The sequence below is a fragment of the Podarcis liolepis genome, assembly GCF_965112155.1.
Source record: "Podarcis liolepis genome assembly, chromosome: 8".
Taxonomy (NCBI): domain Eukaryota; kingdom Metazoa; phylum Chordata; class Lepidosauria; order Squamata; family Lacertidae; genus Podarcis; species Podarcis liolepis.
The window spans coordinates 32697513-32715947 of NC_139560.1; the positions used below are offsets into that span (position 1 = coordinate 32697513).

At 40.6% G+C, this 18435-nt stretch overlaps 1 protein-coding gene across 4 annotated transcripts in view; it reads left to right on the top strand.

Moving 5' to 3' along the window:
• STAU2 (staufen double-stranded RNA binding protein 2) overlaps window positions 1-18435 on the top strand; it is a 140895-nt gene that overhangs the window by 53473 nt on the left and 68987 nt on the right. For all 4 annotated transcript variants that reach the window (XM_083517264.1, XM_083517266.1, XM_083517265.1 and 1 more), the window contains exon 12: window positions 11912-12219. In XM_083517264.1, coding sequence (XP_083373390.1) covers window positions 11912-12219 — 308 coding nt within the window. The remainder of the gene's footprint in view (window positions 1-11911; window positions 12220-18435) is intronic.

The following is an 18435-nucleotide window of genomic DNA, read 5'->3' on the forward strand; positions in this document are numbered from 1 at the left end:
GCAAAGAAGTAAAAACAAAAACCCTAACTCTTAAGCTTAAAAAGTACCTTGGAAATTTATGTTTCTGATCCAGTTCATCTTGTGTTAATAGTAGCTGAAAAGACTATAGTTAGTTTCTGATATAAGAGTTCCTGATACACCTGAGCCCCACCCATCTCAAAACAGGACACCGGGTAATCCAGTTGAAGCTGGCTTTATGGGTGTGAAAGACCAGTTTTAATGGATCTGGAGAATATAGATTAGTACATGTCTGTGCAGATTAAGGCCAGGCTTGTGCATATGTGTAACAGCTGCTTCTTAAGCAGAATTCACCCCATTACATTTTAACATGCTTAACTTGTTCATGTCAATATTGAATTTAAATTTTGCCTAAATAAACCATCTATGGCCTTTAAAACTGGGGTGGTTGTGGTGGTGTTTTTTCTTGTTACTATGTTATGCATTTTCACATTTTGATATTGTAAACTGCCCTGTGGTCCTCAGATGAAGGGCGGTACAGGAATTTAATAAATAAAATAAATAATAATTAATAAGTTTATATAACATCTAACAATATTTTAAAAGCACTGTATATTTTTCATCATTATAGATCAGAACACTTGTTGAAATTTTGTTGAAATATAAGAGATGGGTGGTTAGATAGATTTAACCCCACAAAAGCCAACTGCAATATCTAGGGTGACTGTTGAGTATTGAGAGTGTTGTGATTGGTGCCAGAACTCCAAGAAGGCCTTTTCTGCAAAGAACCAAGAAAAAAAATGACTATGCCATAGAATGTATCTGTTGGCCGTAGAAAAGATGGATGCCTAGGGTGGAACTACATACTACCTCAGAGGAAAACAGTGGTGTCTCTCAGGAATGAGTGTATTTACCAAATTATGAACATGAAGGGGGCATTTTTAAGGATGGATTGGTAGGAAATAGGGGGGTGGTTGACACCCCCCTTGGCAACTACTCCTTGATTCTCCTTGGCAACTACTCCCTCACACACACACAAACCCCAAGTAATTTTTCCTACCTGCTGGCATTATTTCTGGTCTTAGAATCAGAATTGTAACAAAACATGGCCAAAAGGGAGAGACTGTGTGTGCTGAAGAAAGGTAGGATTAAGCACCCCCCATCATCTACTCATACATATCCTCACAGGTCCACCTTAGTGTTATGAATTAAATACAAGTTGGGAATCCCTTGGTTTGTCTCATACTATGTAGACCTGCTCTCAGGGAACCTAGGATCTGTATTCCTTTAGGCATTCTATGCTGATAATAAAGAGTCCCTATGTGTGTGTTTGTGTCTGAATCTGTAGCTTTTAGGGTCCCTAGCTTTTAGTCAATCCAAACAAAAGCACTTATGGCATTTATAAAAAAACAAACATACATGACACTCTTCTTGGGTGTTGGTCTAACCACAGAGTTTAGACTGGCTGGAACAACCAGTCTGTCACAATAACAGTGGGCTTGTACCTGTCAGTCCCCTACTGCATTCTTGCCGAAGTTTTACATGAAATTTCCAGCTGAAGTGAGTCCAGGTTCAGTGCCTCCAACTCCGACACTGTTTTTTTTCCTGGCCCTGCTCCTGTGCCCTTATCACAAAAAATAAAACAGGTTAAGCTTCCAAACAGCTGACTCACAAAGAAATTGCTATAGTAGTATAATATGTAGGAAGATAAAATGGTCCTCAGAATATCTTTTAAGGACCTCTGGTTCCAATAACCTGTTTTGGTAGGTCAGTTAGAATTATACATGTTTTGTATTGCGAGGGCTTCAGTAGAGTAAAGCCCATCTGCAAGAAGTATCAGTCATCCATGGAAATGAAACCTTCCCATTTCCAAACTGAAAGCTAATTTGGAAAGGTAACTACCATTTTCTGTAGCTTTTCTAATGTTTAAAATGTGTTTTTGTTAAAGTAGTGTTTCCATGCCTGTGATTTTTCATTCCTACACCATGCTGTATAGATCTTCAAAGACTCTTTATAACATGGAAGTCATAGTTAACCTTCCAGTACCGACAGGGAACTTTTTAAATAAATAAAAAAAACACTTGATAATTTACACTGCAATCCTGAACATAGAATCTCTCTCTCATATTCTCTCTCTCTCATATATTTATATATGTATATATATATAGTCCAGTAGCACCTTAGAGACCAACTAAGTTTGTTCTTGGTATAAGCTTTCGTGTGCATGCACACTTCTCCAGATACACGAAAGTTTATACCAAGAACAAACTTAGTTGGTCTCTAAGGTGCGCTGCTGGACAATCCCAAGGGTCATCTAGTACAACCCCCTGCAATGCAGGAATCTCAGCTAAAGTATCCATGGCAGATGGCCATCCATCTGTTTAAAAACCTCCAAGGAAGGAGAGTCCACCACTTCTCGTGAGAGTCTGCTCCACTGCTGAACAGCTCTTGCTATCAGAAAGTTTTTCCGAATGTTTAGTTGGAATCTCCTTTCTTGCAACTGCCATTGGTTCAAGTCCTACCCTCTAGAGCAGGAGAAAACAAACATGCTCCCTCCTCCATGTGACAGCCCTTAAGATATTTCAAGATGGCTATCATATCTGCTCTCAGACTTCTCTTTTCCAGGCTAAACATAACCAGCTCCTTCAAGCGTTCCTCATAAGGCTTAGTTTCCAGACCCTTGTTTGTCTTGGTTGCCCTCCTCTGACCACACTCAGTTTTCCCTTGCCTCTGTATCCTGAAACCCAGGAGAATATGATCACTTCCTCCTAAGTTTCTGAGTACTTCCAATCCATCAATCAGTTCCTCCCTGTTGGTGAGGACCAGGTCCAAGATAGATGACCCCCTTGTTGGTTCTTCCATCTTCTGGGAAATGAAATTGTCAGCAAAGCAATGGAGGAATTTGTCAGACCTTACACTCTTGGCAGAGTTTGAATCCCAACAGATATCAGGGAAGTTGAAGTCCCCCATGATTACTATTTCTCTCCTTTTTGAATGTTTGGTAACGTCTAAACAGAACTGAGTCCTGTTGAATTGAATGGTTTTATAACTAGGTGAGTGGGGTTAGGATTGCAACTTTAGGGTCAAATAGTCATGGCAGCCCATTCAAAAAAGGAAAAACAAAAAATCAAAACCCAGAATAAAACAGTTTAGCTCTGGTTATATCACAATCAGTGTTCAAAATAATCTTTCTTCAAGGTCATGTGACTTCTATAAGCACATCAGATAGAACTTAAAATTGAAAACAACATTAGAACATAGTTAATCAGAATCATGGTTTAAACAAGTTCTTCTTAATATACATCAGGATTAAATTCAGTCTACATCTGAAATGTTCATGTGAAAATCCAAAACCATGGAAAACCTTTTATTTGAAAACACTTGTTTTTCTTCCCTAACTCATTTATTACTTTGGACTTTTGCATGAAATCAGGAACTTTGTTCCTTAGGAGTCCATCTGCTCCTGCTGTTTGTTCACCATCTGAAATCATAATCATCTGTTTGTGACACACTAATCATTTTCACAGTAACTAATTGTGATGTCACAAACAGATGATTATGATTTCAGGTGGTGAACAACCAGCAGGAACTAATGAACTCCCAAGGAACAAAGAAGAATAAGCATGGAGAAAAGCAGATATTCATGTCATAGGGTTTTCCCTCTTCCAAATCTAAGTTTGTCTGAATATAACAATTTATGTTTATTGGACAGTACCAGGTAAGAAGCCATGTCAAAACAATTTTAAGCACTGTTTACCAAAATCCCCTAGAAATATATTGTCAATATATGAGGGGAACATACACATTTACTTCGTAGTTACTAATATTTTTTGATAAACCAAGTACATTAAGGCAGTTATTTATGAAATTTTGCATGCTCATAGGTTTTCATCTGAAATGAGAAACATACTTGTTTGACATTTATAGACCTTGTGTTTGAATAATTTTGTGAATTCTCTTTTGCACGTCTCCATATGTTTCTTTTGATCCAGGGACAGGGAATGTTAGTGGAGCCCTCCTGTGGCTAATTTAACACTTGTGAATTTTCTATGGATGATAATGAGTCACTTCAAGATTGAGTAAAATGTATTCCTTATGTTTGCTATATGAGAAAGTCAAATCTGATAGGCAGGGTGATACTTTTTTACAATTGTGTTTTGCTAGTTTATCTTGAGAGCTTTTTATTGTTTGCAAAGATTCAGTGTTTTTCTTCTTTTGGTCTCTGAGGTCCCACAGTTGTGTTCTGCACTTGGGCAGAGCCATTTCCAAAACCTTCAAGAGCTTCAGCTAGGGAGTCTGCACTCTTGGCCCTGCCCCTCCCATCTAAGGGCAACAGAAAATTCTTCCACCCATGTTCTGATGGGTAGGATTCCTAAATGCATTGAGAACTGTATCTCTCAAAAAAAATCCTGCCTCTACGTGCCTTTGGAGCTTTATTTTCCTTGCCTTTCTATTAGCTAAGCCTTTATCCTTCTGATTTGTTTATTTCAAATACATGTGATTAAAAAAACATTTTTCTTTATGGCCCAGGGGCCTATAGTGCAGTGGTTGAGATAGTACATCTAGCATCTACCTTTGACCACAGTATCCTCTTAACTCTCTCAAGGGAACTTCCTCTCAATTGCCACAGTGCAGGAGCAGTTCTTCTAGAACTGGGATAGAGTCCTACATCACAATATCTGATCCCTAAGCTTTTGAGTATAGAAAATACATCAACTTTGAAGGTGTCCCCAGATCTACTTCATGTGCATCGATAACTAGACACTCCTATGCATCTTTGTAGACTTGATTCTATTCCTTTGTTTCTATAAAACAATTTGGCTCTGTTTGTTGTCTGACATTCCAGATCTTGGAACATGTATTGTCTTTCAAACCAGAATGGCTATCTTCCTTTCTCATTTATGCCCAATCCCATGTCAGTCTCTACATATAATTCACAGATTTAAGGATATTGTATATTTTCTCATCCACACGCTAACCTTCTCTGGAAGATTCTGTTGAACCTGTGTCTTCCATTCATTTTGTCCTCCTGCATGGGCAAACTCTTCATACCTGCAACAGAAACAGGAAACCTGTGGCATTCCAGATGTTGTTGGACAGAGACGATGAGATTTGAAGGCTTCCTCTCTTGTCTTCAACCATATGTGACCTTCAGCTCCTTTCTAATAAGATGGCATTTTGGTTGTGACTATATCTATCAATAAGGTTAAGAAACTGGCTGCCTTGAATCATGATCCAACTTTCTTGTGCATCCTTTGACCAGACCTCAGCTTTCTACCTAAAGCTGTCTTTCATTTCAACTTGAACAAAGACACGAATGTTCCTCTTCTAGATTGATGGACCATAGTGAACCATAGTGAATCTGTCAGTTCTTACATTAAAAGATTATTGCTACCACTTCTTTCTGTTACCATAAACTTGCATGCATCAGTTTTCTTCAGTTTTGTTTACTAGCTTGTTCCCTTGGCTCCCACAGTTTTTGATGTAGTGTTGAGACATATCTTTATCAGCACAAGCTAGTTACGAATAGATACTACATTCTGCTGTATCTGTCATTTCACTGAGTCACCCATGCTGTTGGGTTTGCCCAGTTTTTGTGATGTTATACCTTTTGTGTCTGATGATGCAGATATTTTGTTAATGAAACAGCACCATCAAATATGTAATTTATAATACTTGCAGTAATTACCATTGCTGTCATTGACACTCCTAGAATTTCCACTTAAGGAACTGAATCCATTACCACTACACTTTTTGCCTCTTCTCTAAGATGTATAATTTAGTGTCTAAAAGATTTTTTAAAAAAGGCAACAGACTTAGCTTAGTGGATTTATTTCTTGCAGGTCACAAAGCCACAGTGCACTCAATCTTGATCTTCACCCTGCCTTATCCCAAAACCCTTAAAACCCAGATATTAGAAAACAAAAAGACATGCCAGAGCCCTGTATAAGCCTCCATTCTGCTAAAGGAGAAGTACACACACAAAGGCTTACTGGATCAGAAACTGTAGTCCTTGGTTAGATGTGCACATTGGAATGCACATCTGAGTGCGGATACTACCTGTCAGCACTGTTTTCAGTATAATATCCATTTCTCATCTTCATTCTGATTAAGCAAGTCACACATAAATACTGGGGGAGGTGATAGTGTTAACCTGTCTTAAATAAATGCAGAAACACAACAGAAAATATTTGAGATGACAACATAATGTGAATCACTCTTCAAAACTCTTTGTAGAGTGCTGCTACCTGAACTCACTGCCCATTAAGTAAAAAATAGCAGAGCCATTGGTATTCCAGAAGAATTCAGTTGAGCAATGGCAGAGGTGTCGTGAAAAAAGCAGAATACATGTGAACTGCAGTTGAACCTGACTCTCCCACTCTTACTGTGTTGTCTACTCTTGGTAAAATAGTGACTGAACAGCCACTCTGTTTACCAGTACTGTTGTAGATGGCTGTTGTGATCACATTCTTGTGTTTGCTGTTCCTTTTTTTCACGGATGTTTCTTGGAAATTCCAAAAGTGGTACTTGAAAACCATTCTCAAGAGTTTAAATTGCCTGGCATTTCGTGCAAACTGAATATGAGCATATAAGCACAATGTCTTCATGCTTGTATTTCTGCTCTTTTCTATTACTATTGAAAGGGTGCCTCAGAGTGTGTTTTCTGTGCCTTTTTGTGAAAATTAATTTATGATGGTACCAAAGGTACTGACAATTTGATTGTTATTACTGACTGAATAGAGAAATGCTTGGAATTATTTCACCACGACTCAGGCTAATAACATGTTTCAGCAATACAGTTCTGTATAAGAGTCCTCATGAGGCTGTTCAGAATATATTAAATATATACTAAACATAAAGTGCATTATATCATATTGTCAAACCATGGTTTCATATTACGGGCATAATTAGAATAGACCTGAACTTCTTGTGCTATGATTTCTAAATCTTTCTATGTTCCTGACAAACCATAGTTTGCTGTTGCATCTGAATGTGACAAGCTATGGTGGTATCCAGTGGTGTCACCCTACTGTTGGAAAGCGTCCATCAGTAGAATGAGGAGGGGTGGGATTACATCTTCCTCTGCAGGTCCCCAACCTGCTCCAAAGCCTTGGATGCCCTCTGGAGCAGATTTAGGGGGACTGTCGGAAGCTTGTAGGAAAGAGGGGAAATTACTGGAAATTGTTTCCCTCTTAACACAGATGTCTTCCATCAGTAGATTAACACCATTGGTTACAACCCTATGGTTTGAGCAAATCATGAGTCTTAGTTGAAATCAGGATCACAAACCAGAATCTAGCATTCCTGCCAAGAGCCAGAAAGAACCTTATTAATTTTGGAGTGTGGGGAGAGGAAGGAGGGGAAATGTGTGAGTCCAAAACTCTGTTCTATCTGACTGCACAAATTGTGTACACATCCTGAGAAATACGTTTTGGATTGCTGTAGTTGATATGTTCCAAGACTTTTAGTCAAACTCTGAAAGAGATTGTAAAGTCAGAGATTGTGTAATTTCTGACCATTTTTTTAATAACAGCAACTTGCAAACCTACCACATGGTAGGTGTTTTTGAAGACTACTGTCCTATGAATACTGGGGGGGGGGGAGTCACTAATGGTCCTATAAAAGCAGACCATTCTGAGACGCAGACAATGACAGCACAGTCTCTGTACTTCTCCTTGGTTGAGGCTCATAAGTAACTTTCCGTCCTCTTTCTGCTGTGGCGAGACTATAACTTAGTATGGTTGCATACAGGTTGCATTTTGTTTTCTTTTTTCTTTCTGTAAATGGTTAGCAGAACTGTTAAGCAAACATTTTAATGGTTTTTAAAAATGGATTAGACAGATTCATGGAGGAGAGGTCTGTCAGTGGTTGTTAATTTTGAATTGGGACCTCACTTTATAAGAAAGTAATCTTCTGAATACCAGATGCTGGGAACAATTAGGAATACCTACCACCCTTGTGTCCTGTTGCTTGTGAGTTTCCAGTAGTATCTGGCTAGCAGTTCTTGGAAACTGAATGGTGGACTAGAGCAGGACTTCCTTGATAGCGCCATGAATGAGCTTGATCACATTCAATACTCATATTGATAGTTAATTGCATTTTATTGATTCTTTTATTTATTACATTGTATTGCAATTTGAATAATAATATTATTATTCAAATTGCAATACAATAAAACACAATAGTATAAGAAATAAAAGAAGCAATTAAAATGCAATTAAAAACCACTGGACTAGTGGAATATTGTTCTAAACCAGCAAGGCAATCCTCAAGCAGTTTTTGAAACAAAAGATTGCGTTTGAGACTACTGTTTCAAGAAAACCTCTCTAGAGTTTTTAAATAATGAGTGATTAACACTGTCTTTCCAGTCTGCATATTTTTCTAATATAATTGTATACAGACCTTCATACATATGTATCTATTTACTTTCTTAAATGGGGGGGGGATTGATAGTTGCTCTGCTGAGAGACCAGCTTCATTTGGCTCATTTCTTCGCTGACCTATTTCCATTCTAACTGGTCATTAGAACTGCTACCTTTAGTTTGGTTGTTTTCATTTTCCTGCCTTTTTCAGACTGTGTTGTGTCTTTTATATTACAAGCCTATGTGCAAAGCCTGTCTTTTTAAAATTGATCTTATGTAAGCTACTCTGGGACGCGGGTGGCGCTGTGGGTTAAACCACAGAGCCTAGGACTTGCCAATCAGAAGGTCAGCGGTTCGAATCCCCGCAACAGGGTGAGCTCCCGTTGCTCGGTCTCTGCTCCTGCCAACCTAGCAGTTCGGAAGCACGTCAAAGTGCAAGTAGATAAATAGGTACCGCTCCGGCGGGAAGGTAAACGGCGTTTTCGTGCGCTGCTCTGGTTCGCCAGAAGTGGCTTAGTCATGCTGGCCACATGACCCGGAAGCTGTACGCCGGCTCCCTCAGCCAATAAAGCGAGATGAGTGCCACAACCCCAGAGTCGGTCACGACTGGACCTAATGGTCAGGGGTCCCTTTACCTTTACCTTTAAGCCACTCTGGGAGCCTTTTTGACTGAGGAGCAGGTTAAAAATGTTTTAAATAAATAAACATGTCACAAAGCATTTTACCTACACAAGTTGTATTCATTGTTATGGAAAAAAACCAATTACAGTCATACCTTGGTGACTGTAGTCACCAAGTGACTGTAGTAACTTGAATATTTTGGCTCTTGAATGCCACAAACCTGGAAGTGAGTGTTTGGTTTGCGAACTTTTTTGGAAGCCGAACGTCTGACGCGGCTTCTGCGGCTTCTGATTGAGGGGAGGAAGCTCCTGCAGCCAATCAGAAGCTGCGCCTTGGTTTTCAAACGTTTTCGGAAGTTGAACGGACTTCCGGAACAGATTCCTTTCGAGAACCAAGGTAACACTGTACTAGGCTTTTTTCTTCTTCTTGTGTGTTTTGTTTAGTAAAAGTTAAATGCTTCTAATATAGCCACTAAAAGAAAACTTTAGTATTTTAATTTTTTTAAAGGAGGCTTTAATGTTACAGGTCTATGAAAACACAGTGGCTGCAGGCACTTCCTATTGTTCCCCATGTGTAGGGAAAGGTTGAGTCAATCTAAAAGTGCTCCTCAAACTTTCTGTAACATTTTTTATTCTAATCTAGAAGAAGTAAGATACTATTCATGTAGTACTCTGTGTCACAGACATAATCCTCCTATTTAATATTAAAATTGATATACAGTTATACACAGTTTGCTATTTATGATCAGAAGCCAGTATGTTTGAAAAAGTAATAACCAGGAAGTTGAAAGGTTTTTCTTAATCAGCAACTTAAGTATTGCAAAGCTATAATGTAATGCATTAACTGGTCTTTAAAATAAAGTTTAAAAGTAACTATCTAGAATTTATAGTTTCTGCAGCGAAACCCCTATTTTGTTCCCTTTATAGTAGTGGAAATACAGGAAAATGTTATTATATGCTGTTACTTAAAACATGAGATTATTTTTATAAATATTGTTGGTAGTAGATGGGAATGGCAGAAACCTCAAAGGAGTATTGTGTGACATAATTTGTTGACGTGTATAGTGCTTCCAAATCCTCAAAACAAAAGGTGTTACATAAGTGGAAAGTCCTTGTCATTATTGCTAATTGAATGATGTTATTACAGTAATGTGGATACAATTGAAAAACATATGGTATATTATGCGGGAGAGTTTTTTATTCATCCTATGCTCCATATTAGTTGTTTTAACATTTAAAAAGATTAGTAATCTGGACGAATTCCCGACTATTGTTCCAGACAGCAGTTAGATATTTGGGTGGATCATGTAAAAACACTGAAAAGGCTGAGAGAGCATGTGAAATGTTTGTTTGAAGTGATATTACATCAGTGGACTAGACATCTGTACTTTTTGATGTGGTTTGAAAAGGTTTATAGTATTGTACTGGAATTTTAAATGGGTTTTCTTTCACCATATTACTTCTGTTATTATTTCTGAACAAATACATGTATTTTGTTCATGTCCTGCTATTTAAAATGTTGCATCTGTATATATCTGAAGTGCTTTTATGGAGACTGGACTTGCATTAGGCCACATTCAAAGGAAACGTGAGCCCTTCACCATCTGTATTGCCATTGTCCCTTGATTTTCTCTGCAAATATGCCAGCAGAAATCATATATCTATTATTTCCCACTGTATTTCACCATCTCGGTTACAAAAGTTGGGTGTTTTTCTGATTGCCATGGTGGGACAGAAGGAGCAAGGCACAGATTTCAGGCATTTATTAAAGTGATGTTGTTGTTGTTGTTGTTGTTATTATTATTATTATTATTATTATTATTATTATTATTATTATTAATACCCCGCCCATCTGGCTGGGTTTCCCCAGCCACTCTGGGCAGCTTCCAACAAAACACTAAATACACTAACCTATTAAACATTAAAAGCTTCCCTAAATAGGGCTGTCTTCAGATGTCTTCTAAAAGTTTGGTAGTTATTTTTCTCTTTGACATCTGGTGGGAAGGTGCCACTACCAAGAAGGCCCTCTGCCTGGTAACCTTGCTTCTCTCAGTGAGGGAACCGCCAGAAGGCCCTCAGCGCTGGACCTCAGTGTCCGGGCAGAACGATGAAGGTGTAGACGCTCCTTCAGGTATACTGGGCCGAGGCCATTTGGGGCTTTAAAGGTCAGCATATTTAATATGTTGTGCCCTGAAGATTCTTAAACTGAATCAGATCACTTCATCTAGCCCAGTATTGTTTCCTCTGACTGGCAGCTCTCACAAGATCTCAGGAAGAGGTCTTTCTCAGCCCTGCTCTCTGATATCATTTTAACTGAAGAAGCGAAGTACTGAACACAGAGCCTTTGCAGAAAAACCTATGCTATGCCAGTGAGCTATGGGCCACCAAAGGTTGGGTGGAACATTGAACCCCAAAATCATCGATCCTAACCTTGTTGCATTTGTATGTTGAGCCTGAATGAGCCCAAGTAAAGTGTCTGATGTACAGTCTTCCTTCTCTTTTGAGGTTAATCCACCAGCTTTATTTTAAAGCAGGATGCCTGGTTCAAATATAACTCTAAGCCAGGACTCAGGAAAAAGGAAATCAAAGCTGTGGGGAAATCTCCCAACAACCATGTGGGAAGGTGGGAGGCTGAAGCCTGATGTTTTGTTTGGGGTTGTTCAGGTTTGGCATTATGTGTGAATGTGGCCTCATATCTACTGCCCTGCACTGAAAAATGGCATAATAATATTATTATGCATTTCTGGAAGATGGCTAAGATTTAAGTGTATCTTCCACATAGAGAAGCAAGAAACAGATGCCACGATATCATCACTGTTGATGATTGACAATGATGAGACTTGTGAGGATGAAACTGATGGTTTCAATAAGAGGTATCTGAAAGTAGAATGTGTTTACTGGCAATGTTCTGTTTGGTAATATTTAAACAATTACAGGTAGAGTAAAAAGGGTCTTTGTTCTTGTTTTCAGCACCAAAGGGAATACTCCATCTCTCTCCTGATGTTTATCAAGAAATGGAAGCGAGCCGCAACAAAGCATCCCCTGGTACCCCTGTAAACTATTTGTCCTCCAAGGAAATGAGCCAAGCATCTAGTTGTTTCTTCAGCACATCTCCTGCCACTAATAATACAGCTACAATTGCCAGGGAACTGCTCATGAACGGAACATCTCCCACTGCTGAAGCTATAGGACTGAAAGGAATGTCAGTCACTGCCCCTTGTTCTACGGTGCAACCTTCAAAGCAACTGGAATATCTGGCAAGGATCCAAGGCTTTCAGGTATGAGTGGGCTTGAATAAAAGACATTATCTGCAGAATTACTTTAGCTTATTTATTTATTTATTTATTTATTTATTTAGAAGATTTAGAGTTGTAAGAATGTCAAATGATCCTGTATATATTCCAATGATTTTGTTACTGTCTTGTCTGTTGCCGCTTGGAACTTGATTTCCATTGGGATGGGGGGAAGTAACGCATGTAGTGCTCCTAAATAATCATGTACAGCATGGACGGAAGAATATATAATGGTTTGGTATTAATTTAAATACTGTCCTGTGACAAAAGGCCATGGGTTTTAATGTATATTTAATCTTTGTTGGAAGCCACCCAGAGTGGCTGGGGAAACTCAGCCAGATGGGCGGAGTATAAATAATAAATTTATTATTATTATTATTATTATTATTATTGACAGCAAGAGCTTAAATAACAATTGTTTTGATACAACTTGTAATAAAATGCAATCCTCAAAATATTTAGAAATTACTTCAGTCACAGTTGCCCTCCTCACAAATCCTGGTAGAAGGAGTGTGTCTTCACCTGTTTCATAAAGGAAAACAACAATGTCACTAGGCACACCTTGGTGATGAGGGTATTCTACAGACATGGAGCCGCCATTGAAAAGGCCCTTCCATGGACCCCAGCACTACATATGTCGTCCTGTGCAGGGACCACTAGTTCAGGTATCATCCATTGATTTCACAGGAGGGGCAGATGGATATGTGAGAAGGCATTCTCCTCGCTTATATACCTCGGACCTAGCCATTCAGGTCTTTAAAGTGTAAGCATCTTGACTTGGGCTGGAAGACAAAATGACAACCAGTCAACTTGTTTTTAAATGTGGGTTTTATGTACTAGGCCTGCTACTCCTACAAGCACATTTTGCATTAATTGCAATTTCTGGAGCATCTTCAAGGACAGCCTGATGTAGAACACGTTACAGTTGTCCACCTTGGAGGTTGTCAGAACATGAGTGACCATAGCCATGGTATCCTTATTGAAGAATGGCTGCAGCTGGTGCATCAGCTGAAGCAAGGCATAGGTACTTCTTATCCACCCAGGCTACTTGGGCCTGAAGTGACAGTGATGGTTCAAGGAGCACCCCCAAACTAAACAACTTGAAGGCAGGTGCAACCTGGTCAAAAACAAGTCATTCCTACAACTTCTGTATATGGAACCAACTTCTCACAGCACTTTCCATCAGAAGTCACCCAGTGCTATTCTCTGGAGCCACCCTTGGAAATAAGAGCAGAACCACGGAAAAACACTGCACCCCATCTCCTCAGGGAGTCAAAGAAGATACCACAGTAAGTGGTATTGAAAGCGCTGAAAAGCCAATAAATTTCAGCAGGGTCACACTCCCCTGCCCTTCTTCCAATGAAGATCATCAGCTAGGACAACCAAGGCCATTTCTACCCCCACCAGGCCTAGACACAGATCCAAGCATGCCTGAAGCTGCCCCATCATCTTTTCAAGTACCGTATTTTTCGCCCCATAGGACGCACTTTTTCCCCTCCAAAAATGAAGGGGAAATGTGTGTGCGTCCTATGGGGCGAATGCAGGCTTTCGCTGAAGCCTGGAGAGCGAGAGGCTTCGGTGCGCACCGATCCCTCTCGCTCTCCAGGCTTCAGGAAGCTATCCGCAAGCCTTGCAAGCCCGGCGGGAGTTCCCGCGGGCTCACAAGGCTTGCGGGCAGCAGCCTGCAGCCCCGGTGAGTGTCCGCAAGCCTTGCGCGCCCGGCAGGAGGTCCCGCCGAGCGTGCGAGGCTTGGGGTGGCAGCCTGTCGCCCGAAGCACGGGGAGCCCTCCGGAGGGTGCCCCGTGCTTCGGGCAGGTGTGCGCAAGGCTTGGGGCGGCAGCCGCGGTGGGGGGGGATAATTTTTTTATTCATTCCCCCCCCCAAAAAAATGAGGCGCGTCCTATGGGCCGGTGCGCCCTATAGGACGAAAAATACGGTACCTAACCCAGAAGGGGAATGTATACTTATTAGTTAAATATTTCCATCATAAGAAGTATTGGCATGTATCTAACTAGCCCCTTTTATTTCAAAAATGTGTTTGCTTGTGCAGCAGGGATTCTTTTATTTTTCTAACCAACCTAAAGCTGCTTTTTAACCTTTGAGGTGGTGGTGAATAATTAAAAGTGGCTCCTGATGTGTTCTGGCGGACGGTTTGATGTTTGCAAAAAGAAAAGAGAACCCGTTTAAAACCAAAGGAAGGAAATCAGATCTTGCACTTGCTAACACTCACATTATAGCTTCTTTTAAAAAAAAACAAAAAAAAAACAGTTATATACTTTCAGGCTTTCTTGGCGCTAGGAAAGAGAAACATTGAAAGCTTGCCCTGAGTCGCCGTGCCAGTTAGAGGTGGATATCTTGTGTCCCTCAGTTCATCTGCATATAGTAGGATCAGACAAATCTTGATGAAAGGAAATTCAATCCTCAAAAGTTTTCATTATCTCTTACATCTTTCTTTCACATCTTGTTGATTTGCTTTCAGTGCTTTATTTTCATTAGAGAAAACACAATTTATAGTAAGATTTTCACCAACTTGCTTACTTCCTTAGCTGTAAGATACAGTTACTAGGCACTGATTGTTTGTGCTTTTCCTATCTACTTGCCCCCCCTCTCCGCCCCCGCCCCCCCAATTCTTGATTGGTCTTGAAAAATAGAATCCTTGTTTCCTTTTTTGCCCAGGTTGCTGCTGGTCATTCTACATGAACTTCAGTAGATATTCTCTCTAATTCCCACTTATTTCTTCAGTGTATCAAGAAACTGGTGATTTTGGCTTCCTACCCGCACCCCTTTTGTTCAGTTCAGCTTAATACCTTGGCTGCCTGAGTTTTTGGAATGAACATGAAGCTCTGTGCTGGATCACTGAGCACTGAGGAGAGTGTTGAACAGAATCTCTGTGGGAAATGGCTTAGTGGGCTGTCAAGTGCCTATCACCAGTCTCTTCACCATCTCACTACAGAAAGCGCTTTCTGTTCAAGATCTTAAAAGCCTTTTTTTTCTTTACAGGTTAGTTATGTCACACAGGTTTACCAGAGAAGAAAATAGTGCATTGACCAGGATGGCGCTTATTTCATACGCCTTGTATGCCTCAGAGTTGTCTGTGGTTTTTCTTTAGACAAATTATTAGTTCCTGTGTGCTGAGAACAATCAACATTAAAATGTCTATTTCTTAATTATAAACACATCTTTGTTCCCCACTGACAATTGAACATACACATTCCATATTTCAAAATAATTAACTAAACAATAAAAAAACTACTTCCCAAGAGGCATTGTTTACTATAATAAGAATAAGTATATTGATTTTTTAAAACCTAATTGGACAGTCTCCAACGTCCAACTAGAAGATATACCTTTTAAAAATATGTATTTTTATTTAGGCTTTAATTTTCTGTATTCGTTATATATATGTAAAACACACATATGTTACAAGCCATCAATATTTGAGACACACATACACTTCATGCTAGGCAAGTCTATTAAATTATTCATTACCCATTATTACAGGGCTCTGTTATTAAAAGAGCGGTGCTGTACTTTGATTCAGTTCGAATTAATGAAGCCAAGTACTTAACAAATGTTACAGTATCTGTATAAAGCATTCTTATTGTTCAGGTTTAGGATTATTATTTAAGCCACTTGCTTGGAGGCTTATTAAACAAAATGAGCTGCACATAAAAGAAGCGCTGCTATTTTAATGTTTACTTGCAATTTTGTTCATTGCTTCATAACTTAAACAGAAAAAAAGTTTTTTAAAAGCTACAGTGCAAATAAAATACCCCAAATCATTTGGTTACATTGAAATATCTAGTGGAATTGGTTCTACATGTTGATGATTTATTTTAAAAATGTTATAGACCATTTTTTCAAAGTGCTCCGGGCAGCTAATAGTGAATATTACTTAACTTGTCCAATCAAACTATAGTTTACTAGGAAAATTAGCTGGAGTGTGTTGCGAAGGGTCAAATGAGATGCAGCAGGGCCTATGGAACATACTGTGGTGGGGTTTCACATTCCTCCCCTTTTGTTGGAGGGTAGATTGCATTCCCACTCTAGATGCGAATGATACAAACATGTGCATAAAATACACATGGGTGTTCTGTGCATTGACTTGATCAAAACTTTACAGTAAGTATCCTGGAGGTCAGGATTGTAGTTTTTTGGGGTGGGGGTGGGGAGAGTGTAATAAGGGTTAGAAAAACCCATCCCTATACTATACAGGAAAGTATGGAGGCTAAAGGGGGGCACTGTTTCCACCGATAAACATGCTCACCCCAATATTTAGCAACAAAGTGCTCAGGTTTAAGGCTAGCAGACAGCTCCAAGCCTAAGCTCTGTAGCACTACATAGGAAAGCGGGGGGAAGTGTCAGGAGGGTAGGAAAGAAAAAAAGCCGTCATCCCTACAAAACTTTTGTTCAGGTTAGCTGGAGCCCTGAGTTTTCATGTTAGAGACCAAGGAAACACCGCACATCCCCGTGGTTTTTCTGTATAAAATTCACATTTTCTAGAAAAGGTTTGCAGTACCAATTCAGCAGATTTCACCGAGCAAAGCATCTGAAATCTGTTACAGTAATTCACTACAAAACCTGGTATCTGAAGTTGTACAGGTATAAACCCGATCTGGCAATCAGTTCAATAAGATATGGTGATGTGAAGGGTACAGATGGCCTTGTGTAGAAGTTTATTTCAAAGAGTTCTGGCTGATTGATTTCCCCCCACCCCTGTAAATTAAAACTGGTGCACTTAGATGGTGCATTATTGGATCAGTCTTCCAATAATTGTTTTTAGATATGCACACAAATGCAATTTGTATTTCTTTGTTTGGAAGACATCCATGGGAAGCTCAGCATTTGCATTTCCTTTGCTCCAAATTAACCTCATAAGTGGAATATAACCAGCACCTATCAGAGTTTCCTTCCCCTTCCTCTCGTCTCCCCCTCATTTGAGTATCAGGAAGTATGACCTTCTCAGAGGTTAAGACTAGTGGTAATCTGTGAATAGTTAAGTAATTATTTACAGTTCTCCACCTGCAGAGATTATTTTCATATGTATAATGCATGCAATGTGCCATATAGTGCAACTACTACGTTTGTTCTTTTTGTACCTCTCACCATTGTTCTTTAGAAAATGTAACATCCAGCTCTGGCACACTTCAGAATAGGTCTGCTTAAGTCAATATCACTTCTTAGCTCAAAAGTGACAGGAGTGTAAGAAGATACAGTGGTGCCTCGCAAGACGAAATTAATTCGTTCCGCAATTCTCTTCGTCTTGCGGTTTTTTCGTCTTGCGATGCACGGTTTCCCATAGGAATGCATTGAAAATCAATTAATGCGTTCCTAGGGAAACCGACTTCAGACCAGGTCCGGGGACAGTCTGTCCCCGGACCTCGTCTGAAGGCTGGGGGGGGGGACAAGGGCTTTTCTTCCCACCCCCAGCATTTTAAAAAACCCCGGAACAGCGGAGGACTTCTCCGCTGTGCGGGGCGATCTTAAAATGCTGGCGGGCGGCATTTTAAAATCGCCCCGGACAGCGGAGGACTTCTCCGCTGTCCGGGGCGATTTAAAAGCCCCTGGGAAGGCAGGCAGGGGGGACAAAGACTTTTGCCCCCCGCCAGCCTTCAGAAGAGGTCCTGGACCTCTTCTGAAGGTGGGCGGGGGGCCAAAGTCTTTGCCCCCCCCGCCTGCCTTCAAAAGGTGTCCCCGCTGCGGCGGGAGGTGTCCCATGCCCCCCGCCCGGCTTCGGAGCACCGGGAGAAGCGATCTCCCTTCAGCCGCTTGCAGCAAAAGATGTCGGGGGAAGCGGGAAGCGAAGCGCTTCACTTCCCGCTTCCCCCGCACCTCTTCTAAAGCAAGGGGCTGGGGGGAGATAGCGATCTCCCCCCAGCCCCTTGCAGCAAAAGACGTCGGGGGAAGCGGGGAAGCGAAGCGCTTCGCTTCCCCGCTTCCCCCGACGTCTTTTGCTGCAAGGGGCTGGGGGGAGATCGCTATCTCCCCCCAGCCCCTTGCTTTAGAAGAGGTGCGGGGGAAGCGGGAAGCGAAGCGCTTCGCTTCCCCGCTTCCCCCGGTCTTTTGCAGCAAGGGGCTGCAGGGAGATCGCTATCTCCCCGCGGCCCCTTGCTTCAAAGAGAAGATCCGCTGTCCCCGGGGCAAGCTTCGTTTTGCGAAGCAAGCCCATAGGGAAATTCGTCTTGCGAGGCAACTCGAAAA